Here is a 10,520-nt window from a genome sequence, read left to right on the forward strand (position 1 = left end):
GGACGCAAATTGCATTTTCCTCTATTTAACTAATCATCAAACTATTTTTAACAAAAGATGTTCAGGTAGTTGTAAGTAGTCGAGAGTATGCTATAGAGTTATTTGACCCGTTGGCAGCAAAATAACCCAAACCAACCCATTTACCTACGAATCAGCCGATTCAGGTTATGTTGAACTCTAACAGGTCACATGAGTATGATGAATACAACCACGATCAGTAGTTTATTGTTAATCGCTTACAATAATTTTTTTGTAATATTATTGTTTTTGTAATGTAATGCAAACCTTTAGAGTGGAAGAATCAGGCCCAATCAGCCGCTGCCTTCGTTTGAAAAATTTGTTCTGCAAATAAAAAGATCATCAGCTTTGTTGTTGTTGTTGTACTTTCAAACGATGTTTATATTTCCATCTCTGTTCCTCTATAATGTCACAACTTTCACACAACATGAGTCATCAAACTTCCATATGATGGTTAAATTAGAAGGAATGTTTACGATTAGATTTAATAGAAAACTAAATACTTTTGATGATAATCTATGCTTTGAAATAGAATGACTTGGGGCGTTTCACTCATACACATAAATGGGTCAAAATTGCCAGCTTTAACAATAACCAGCGTTGTAAGAATCGGTAGACACTAGTCAGTTGGTGAGGTACTGACTAGCGATTAATCAAGATTAATAGGGATTAATCAGGATTGGGATTTTTATATGTAATTTTTAGTTTCATATACACACCAATTTTTATATGTAATATTTTTAAGTGCACAGGTTTTAACTCCTCGTTGACCCATTTTTAAGTAATTGGAGGATCGAAAGAAACTAAGATACTACAATCGGAAATTCGTTATACAAGAAATCAAGTTTATGTCATGTTGATGTGTTCATCTTCGTTTAAATTTCCAGGTTAGTGTTAAAGTTTGACCCGCCAACTCACGAACATGACCTCACTAAAAACGAGGATCGAAAGAAACTAAGATACTCATCATCATCATCATACTTAGTAAATCCCACCAATAGCAAGCTAAGGTAGGGTCTGAGGAGGGTAAGATGTAGACAGCCTTACCTCTACCCCATAGGAATAGAGAGGCTGCTTCCAGTAAGACCCCCGGCTCGAAAGTAGTTTTGCATCAAGTCTTGGACATAAGGCACATAACACTCAGCAATTGAGACAAATGTCAATTAGTGCATGTACCTCTTTGTCTTTCGGCTATCAACGCCCCCACTTGATGCATGATTAATCATCCCCCTCTTTTAACGTTATTTTCATGAAATTAATAAAATAACGTTAAAATTTGTGCATTTTCACTTTTGCCCCTCGAGCACCCACACATATATACATTATATGTGCATACCACAAGCTGGGCGAGAAAGAAACTAAGATACTACAATCCGAAATTCGGTTGTTTGAAAGAGCAGTGCCCTCATTCAACCCGCCATTTTCCACACGTTATTCAAAGATATCCCCATCTCCTCCGGTCATCTTCTCCGTCAACTCTCTTGTATTATAGCTCACGTAACCAGAATTTCCATAAAGAAAAAAAATAACTCACATCTCCATTCTTATTTCCTCGAGAACCAGAACCACCGATCCACCATTACTCTACTTTGAACATCAACTAAAATGAGGGTGTGTGTACGCATGAGCCCCCCTCTTTTTCTTCTTCTTCTCGTCATTATTCAGTATGCTTCTTGTGAGCTACCATCTTTTCAGTTAACCACCATGAACACCCTCCTTCAACTGCTACAGACCCACAACCATAATTCCAAATGGAATTCTTCTTCGCAAGACTTAACAAACCCCTGTTCATGGACAGGGGTTTTATGCAACCCAAACAATTCGTTTATCACTGAGCTTTCGCTCTCGTCTTTCTCTCTTTTCGACATCAGCAATGATTATTCTTGGTCTTCTCTTGTTTGCGGGATTGAAACGCTAGAAAAGCTTGATGTTTCCAACAATCAGCTGGCCGCAATCGCGCCTCCGTTGTTGTTGTCTTCTTGTGGTGGTTTGAAGGTTTTGAACTTTAGTAACAACATGTTGAGTGGTAACATTCCCAGTTTTCAGACTACTTTAGAGCGTTTAGATCTTTCTCATAATTTTTTACATGGTGTTATTCCTGATCAAATTACAGAACTGGTTAATCTTTCTGTTCTTGATCTTAGTTACAATCGCCTCAGCGGGTCAATTCCTGCTAGTATTGGTCAACTGTCCAGATTGCAACAGTTGATTCTCTCTGCAAACAACCTCACTGGTGAAATTCCAACGCCCATCACACTAATCAATACTTTAAAACGTTTTTCTGCGAATCAGAACGCTTTTACTGGTGCAGTCCCACTGGGAATTACTAGGTATCTTAGTTATTTAGACCTGAGTTATAATAGGTTAACCGGGTCAGTCCCAAGTGACCTTCTGTCGCAGCCGAATCTGCTGACTGTTGATCTATCTTTTAATAAGCTAGAGGGTTCGATACCTGTCAATGTGTCGAAAAGTATGGTTAGGTTGAGGCTAGGTAGCAATCAGTTAAGTGGGGGATTACCGTCGTGGTCATTCGGGAATGAAGTTCCATCATTAACTTATTTAGAAGTTGGTAACAACAGGTTAACCGGGATGATCCCACCCGAGTTGAGATTATGCAAGAATTTGTCGCTTTTGGACTTGTCACACAACAGACTATTTGGTTATGTTCCTAGGGAGTTAGGTGATCTTAACAAATTACAAGTTGTTCAGCTTGATCACAACAATCTAACCGGAGAGATCCCGAATGAAATTGGTGAGTTACAGATTCTAGTGAGGCTAAACATGAGTTGGAATTCACTGAATGGTTCCATCCCACCATCACTTTCAAATTTGCAGAAGTTGATTAATCTTGACTTGCAAGTCAACAATCTGACCGGCCCAATTCCCGACTCGTTTGGTACCATGAATTTGCTATTGGAGCTTCAACTCGGGAGGAACAGACTCGGTGGTGTTATAAGGTCTCTGCCCACTAACTTGCAGATTGCTTTAAATCTCAGTAGAAACAACTTTGAAGGGCCGATACCACAATCTCTATCCAGATTGCAATCACTCGAAATCTTGGATCTTTCAAACAACCGATTCAATGGTGGTATTCCAAATTTCTTGACTCAAATGGGGAGCTTGACACAGATACTACTTTCCAACAATTTACTTACAGGCCTGGTTCCTCAGTTCCATAAAAATGTTAATGTATCCACTGAGGGGAATATAAATTTGTTATATCCGCCACCAACGTCCCCGTCTGTAGATAGGAAGAATAATAACGCAGCGTCTGTGGGAATCGTCGTGGCTTCCAGTACTGCATCACTTGTTGAGCTTATGGTAGTTGTAATTGTGGCGGTTATAGTTTTAAGGAAGGTTCATAGGATCAACCACTGAAAAAAAAAGTATAGATCTGAATGGACATCTATTTTAGGAAATGCAATAGTTGTTTATGTAAATCTTAACAGATGTCATTTTCTTATACTTTAGGCTTTGTTTAAACTATGGGGTATGGGGCTTGGGTTGGAGCGTGGGTTGGCTGAAAACGCCCAAGCCACCACCCTGGGTGGGTTTGGGTTGGGGCGTGGCCCAAGGGGCGGGAGTTTAAAGTCGGGCGTGGGACAGGCTAGCGATCCTATGTGGCCGACTCCTATTCGCTTTGTTGGCCATGTCATAGCGGGGCATTTAAAATTTAAAAACTAACCGTTTGGCCAAGCCAAGCGGTCACCCCAACCCAACAGTCAACATCGCTATAAATATAACCCCAACCCCACCGGCTACCCCAACCCAAACAATCTTGTTGGCTGTCCACCGCTACCCCAACCAAAACCCACTTGATCGAACCCGCTACCCCAACCCACTTGATCGATGGCCTCTTGGACACACGAAGAAGAGCTAGCTCTCGTAACGAGCGTCGTTGACGCAATGAAGGGGCGACAACCCGGTCAACCCCGATATTGGCCGAAAGCCTTTGCAAGCTACCGACATAACGTCGGACACGACCGGCACAACTTAAACGCGTGCCAACATAAATGGTGCGAGCTACGGCCGAAGCTTGATCGTTTCAAAGCCTACTACGAAGCCGTTCCGAGTGGTGAGTTAAGCCACGAGGACCGGGTGGCGGTGGCGAACATTGAGTTTCGGGGCAAGGAGCGAAAGCCGTTCGACAAGCTCGCGCTTTTTGAAATTTACCTAACGCTCTAGGGTTTTTTTTATTTTGTAATCGTTTTTAGTTTTTTTTTAATTTTTAGGAAGTATGTAATTTTTAAGAATTTAATAAAATTTTAGGCTTTTTTGTAATGTTGTGTGTATTTTTTTAATTTTTTGTATTTTTTTAATAAACTGCCAAGCCACGCGGTTAACCCACGCCCCGCCATACCCCACGGACACGTCACTCGCCAGTGGGGGGCTCGAACTCCACGTGTCAACTCATGCCCCCAACCCCCGCCCTACCATACCCCTGTGACAACCGTCACTTTTCCGTACATTCCGTACACTAATTAAACAGTAATCTGTACTGTAATAATTGTGCATGATCTAGTTTACAAGACAACTGAATTTTTGATTACTGTTATATACATACAATGGCATTTCATATTCGTTGCTACATGCAACACGATATAGTGCTAATAATGCACAGAATAGAATTGGCACCATTATTCGACAAACAAACAAAAAGATACTGACGACGCTCAGTACATAAACAGACAATATTTTGAGGCCCTGTATGAACTGAAGATGACGTATTACACTAGTATAGTGTGCAGGGAAGTAAGAACCACAAAACTGCATGCCTAAGTGATAGACAAAGTGCCGGAAAGTGCCTAAAACACACTAAAAGTGCATAATTCTGCAGAAAATAACCAAAATTCAGCTATTTTCAACATTTAAACTCCAAAATATAAAGTAGAATTATGGTTTAATGGTCCAGAATGCTTTCCTAAGTGTCGGGAATCGAAACTGTCATAAAAGACAACATAAAGCACACTAAACGGTATAGTTTGACACTTTAACGAACCGGTATCTAACCGAACAACCGGACACTACCCGTAACACTAAAATTTAACTAGAAGCATTGTTTTAATGTTACCAAGCTAGTTATGAAGCCTAAACATCATATTACTACTTAAAACATATAACACACTTAAAACACGAAAATTTAACACTAACTTGTAACTAGATCTTGTAACTAGCAATTGAAATCAAACTAATACCCCCCCCCCCCCATATATGGGACGGTCACATAAGGACCACCAAAATCTCACAAGATTTTCCCTAATCTTCCTAGATCCCTTGATTGATCTTGTGAGATATGATAAGATATTGTATGGTACTTATGAGACATGATATACATTGGACAAAAGATTAGAGATTATATGAAGGGTTAAGACCATCATTCTCATCACCACATTTCACCACTCATCTCCTCTCCTCCCCTTCTCTAACCTACGGCCCAACACCACCACCATACACTCTCCATTTTCAATCAATCTCCATCCATTCTAAGCATGTTCTATGGTGTAAGAAGCTTAATGAAGAAGTGTGGAAGCATTGAAACTTGAAGGACCTCTCTCTAGTGCTATTAACCACCTCATCTTCATCTTGTGATCGTCCCTAGCTTTGAACTAGTAGTAAGATAATCTAAACTCCATTTTACATCTTATTTAGTTGGTTAAAGAATGATATAAGTAATTAATCTTGAAGAACACTATAAATCTTGAACATGAAACTTAAACATAGGCTTAAAAATCATAAGAAATCATGTTGTTAAGTGTTATTATGCTTCTTGATGATTGATTATTTGTGTTTATGATGTTAATCATAATAAGAACCTTGCTAGATGACGATTAGACACATGATCTAGCACGTATAAGGATAGATCTTGAGAAAATCATAATGGTCATCCTTTATGTAAACATGAACTTGAAAAATGGAGTTATTTTTATGTATGATGAAGTATGAAACATGTTATGAATCTTGTAAATGGGTGATGACAAAACTAGTTTTCTCAAGAAACTAAGTTAAATTACAAGATTTACATAAACTTGGTTCTTAAAGAAACCAATCACATTTTTAGTGGTTAATCAAGTATATAAACATGTATTTAACAAGAAAAATGCAAGGAGAAATATTTTTAGAAAAATATTCTACAAGTTGTAAAGATCTAAATTCTTCAAAAATGATGTTTTTAAATAAACAACCACATTTTAAAGGGTAACTAAGCTTACTAAACACACTAGTAAGTTACTACAGATTTTTGTAAATTTTCAAGTTCATGACATAGTGTAAATTTCATATTTTTGACATATGGTAAGTGTTGAATGATTTGTTGATGATTGGTGATGATTTTACAAAAGAAAATGATATGCTTGAAAGCATGGAAACCTCCATTTTCAGGGGAAACTATGGCAAAATTTTCTAAAAAATACCAACACTTAGAAAATATTTTCTAAACAAGTGTTTACAAGTGTATTTTTAACTATGATTTTCCATATAAACTTTGCCATAGATTTTTGTAAACAAAAATACAAGTATTGGAGGTTGGTTTTTACAAATAAAAATGGGTAAATATTTATTTAGAATATATATTTACATTAAAGACATTGTGTGTGATTATGTGAAGTAGTTATATTATTTTAGGGAAAATAATATAACTTACAAATACCAAGAACTTACAACACCAAAATAATACCAAAAATCACAAGGAATAAAGTATATAAGTTAGACGCTTAAATATTGACAACCGAACAAGAACGTAACTTATAAAATATTCCGGAAAATACCATTACAAAAATATTTTTGGTAAATATTATTTTGGAAACGAAAGAGGTGAAAATATGATTTTCGTTATTATTACAAAGTATATCATATTTTCGACAAAAAAGAAATATATTACTTTTGGAATTAAAAATATATTTTCTTACAATATTTCAGAAGATATATGATTTTTGAAGAAAAATATATATTTTCTTGACGATACATTATTTTTGGACAAAACAAGTCTATGTATATTTTCTAAGTGAAAATATGTTATTTTGGAAACTACAAATACAAGAATACGAGAATACATGTATGAAATACTCCCATCTTTGGAAAAGAAACGCGAAAACAAATACTTGAAAAGTATTATAACTCTGGATGATGTAAAGACATAAAGAAAACGTAACTCAAAACATGAATACTAAGACAAGGCACGACCCGCTCGTCTAATAGACCCTAGCACATTGTAGGTAGTCGTATTTGCTGACGAGATTCGAGTTACGAGTACTAAAGACGCAAAACAGTGAGTTCATGCTCCCCCTTTTCTTTAACTGTTTTTGGTTTTATAACTCTCCGGGGTGAAATACATGTTCAAATACTTAAACGGTATGAAATGCCTATGAAATACTAGATCATGTGAGCATAGACTAAATACTAAAAATGCCATAAAGTCTTGGTGAAAACTAGTACCAAGCCATTAAAAACGTTCATTAATTAGAGACGAGGGTTAGATCTAACGGGTACGGCCGAACCCCACTCATGGTCAAAACTAGTACCTAGTAGTGCTTCGGAGTCCCAGTCGAGGTTAATCGACACAGTCGAGGTTAATCGACACAGTCGAGGTTAATCGACACAGTCGAGGGAAATCGACACAGTCAAGGAGTCAGAGCGGGTACTCTAACAAGGAGTCAGAACGAGTACTCCGACCAGGAATCAGAACGAGTATTCCGACAAGGAGTCATGACAAGTACTCCCCATGTCCTCACATGCCTTAAAGTTCTTGTAAACCATTCATGTTCATACACGTTTTTCATACCTGTTTACAAAAGAGTCTCTCAAAGATTTACAACAATTACAGTACACAAACTAGACGCATGAACTCGCTCAACTTTTTGTTGATGTTTTCCAAAATTACATGTATTTCAGGTAACATGATGGATCTTGGACGCAGGTGTCGTAACTAGAAGTTTAGATGTCATCCACTTTTGTTGGTTTGTAACCTAGTCGAAGATTGTGTTTTAAAAACTTGAATAAACAATGTTTGTAATACATAAATTTTATGAATGGATGAATATCGTTTTGATCATGTAGTTGTTTATTACGATTGAATGCAATGATATTAAACCAGTCACACATCATACGCTTCCGCAAAAGACAAGGTGTGACAGTTTGGTATCAGAGCTTCGATTGTAGTGAACTAGGATTCCTTCTCGAGTCTAGACTATAATCACTAGAGTTCTCTCACGAAAACATTTTACAAAAAGGTTTTCATTGCATTCACGTAAGCGTCAAGATCCATGAGTCAAACACTTTTTAAAAAGAGACTAGGCAAGGACATTAGTAGGGAATACCCTCAAGATAAGGTGCCAATTAAGGCATAGTCTACACGAGATAGACTTGCCGAAAAGAAAATACACTCTTGGTGATAACTAGTACCAAGTAGTATTTCTGTCGTGAATCGACAACTAGAAAGATGACCCCCCCCCCCAAACGAGAGTTATACATGATATGATCAAAATGCATGTTTATGCTAAGTAATATATTTGTTTATCAATACATACATACTAATAAGTGTACGGAATAAATAGTGACGTGAATACATACTAATAAGTGTACGGAATAATTATTGACGTGAACAAGATACTTTCGACTCCGACTCCTATTGCTGTACGTAACTCGCACGATGAAGCTATCGACCTCGCGTTCATTGCAAAGCTCATAGCTTGAGTGATTACCAGACAAGATTCTGAGCTTGCTTCCGTAGGAGATGGCTGCTCTTCCCTCTCAATCGTGAAGGTGCCTGACTATGGTGATGATGACGAGGCAGAGGCGGCAACCTTGAACGAATTCTTAATCAACGGGACGAGATCCCTGCGGCTTATGTGATGTAAGATTGACGACATACTTGACCAGAAAAGGAAGATGAAGTATTCATCTCAAAGGTGCCCCTCCAACTACTAGGAATTCTCTTTATTCCTATCATTGTGCCTATACGCGCGTAACGATAATGAGTGTTAGCACGTGGACCACCGCAACGGCCTTTCCATGACAAGAGGTATAAGGACAGTAGTGTCCCCTCCTTGATTGATCGTCTGCTTGGATGAGAGAAAACTGGGGTAACTGTGCAAGACAAATTATTATTACGGGGGCCCACGTAATAACGACTTGTAGTGCATGGAAATCCTGGTGGACTCTGCGGGTCAAGTTAAAGATCACCATCCCTCCAAAAATAATCTATAGGTGTTCACACCTTCATATGGTGGAACAATACATAGATTAGTGCTTTAGCACTTTATAAAGTAGGAAACCCGTCTTGCCTATTTCGTATCTCCCAGTGTACGAGACGCTTGAGAAACGATATTTAAGCAAGAGAGGAGGAATAGCATTCAGAAAGATTCAGTGACGTTACACTCTACCACTTTATGAAACTTGTATGACCAAGGCGATGTAGCCTCGAATACATTATTACAAACAATAATAAGCCAAGTTGCCCAACCTATGTGAAGGCTCAGTAATTGTTTCCTCGCTCATACAATAATGACTATATACATGCATGTGAAATTGGGTGATTACATGATGCTTGTGGTAATATGTACCCCGTAGACAGTTATGGAATATTGTCTAACCTACCGCATATCTTTTGACAGAAAAGAATGCCCAGACGAGACACAGACACCAGTACGTTACCAAGAACAGAAGTTGAGCTTCAAGAACGAATCTCACAGGCAATTGCATGACATGAAGCCCTCCGCTCTCAACACAGCGGTGGCACTACCGAAAATAACCCTTCAACTGGCTGCACCTATAAACAGTTCCTGAACTGCAAGCCATTAAACTTTGACGGCACAGGAAGTGCTGTTGCGTTTGTTCGTTGGACAGAAAAGACTGACTCCGTTCTAAGGATGAGTAACTGTTCATCCCAGCAGCGAGTTACCTATATCTCAGGGTTATTATTAGATGGCGCACTCTCCTGGTGGAACCTTCAGCTTCAAACCCTTGGTGCAGATGTTGCTTATGCACTGAGCTGGGACGGGCTCAAGGAAATGATGGAAAAGAAATACTGTTCTAGGGCTGAAATCCAGAAGCTTGAGGTGGAGTTCTGGAATTTGAAAATGGACGGACCAAAGATTCCTGAATATGTCCAGCGATTTCACAACTTGTCTAGGGTCGTCCCCTACTTAGTCAAACCAGAATTCAAAATAATTGAACGATTCATTTGGGGACTTGCACCTCAAAGTAGGAGCTTGGTTACTACCTCAAGACCTTCAACCATTGCAGAGGCTATCGATTTGAGTATCACTCTTACTGAAGAAGCTCTACGCATGGGGAATTTTTCGGAATCTGAGGATAACAAGAAGGAGACTCATGTGGAGTCATCAGGCAACAAGAAGAGGAAGCCTTTAAACCTAAAGATGGGCACTCAAGTCAGCTATGGAAGCTCTAAAGCAAATAAAAGAAAGAAAGTGAATCCGCCGCATGGCAGGAAGGCTGATGGAGCCACTAATAAGGCTGGTGGTAAAATTTACTCGGGGACTAAGCCG

The 10,520-nt window shown here is 38.6% G+C and overlaps 1 protein-coding gene across 1 annotated transcript; it reads left to right on the top strand.

Annotated features, from left to right (window-relative positions):
- The first annotated feature begins 1,358 nt into the window (after positions 1–1,358).
- On the top strand, positions 1,359–3,481 carry LOC110936469 (leucine-rich repeat receptor-like serine/threonine-protein kinase At1g17230). Its single transcript, XM_022178861.2, has one exon. The coding sequence runs from the start codon at positions 1,624–1,626 to the stop codon at positions 3,394–3,396; it is 1,773 nt and encodes a 590-aa protein (XP_022034553.1). The 5' UTR covers positions 1,359–1,623; the 3' UTR covers positions 3,397–3,481.
- Positions 3,482–10,520: the final 7,039 nt, after the last annotated feature.

This window comes from Helianthus annuus, chromosome 4 (assembly GCF_002127325.2).
Source record: "Helianthus annuus cultivar XRQ/B chromosome 4, HanXRQr2.0-SUNRISE, whole genome shotgun sequence".
Lineage (NCBI taxonomy): Eukaryota > Viridiplantae > Streptophyta > Magnoliopsida > Asterales > Asteraceae > Helianthus > Helianthus annuus.

Bases quoted from the DNA above. Each gene is read 5' to 3' on its own strand.
- LOC110936469 (XM_022178861.2), top strand. From the start codon at position 1,624: ATGAGGGTGTGTGTACGCATGAGCCCCCCTCTTTTTCTTCTTCTTCTC.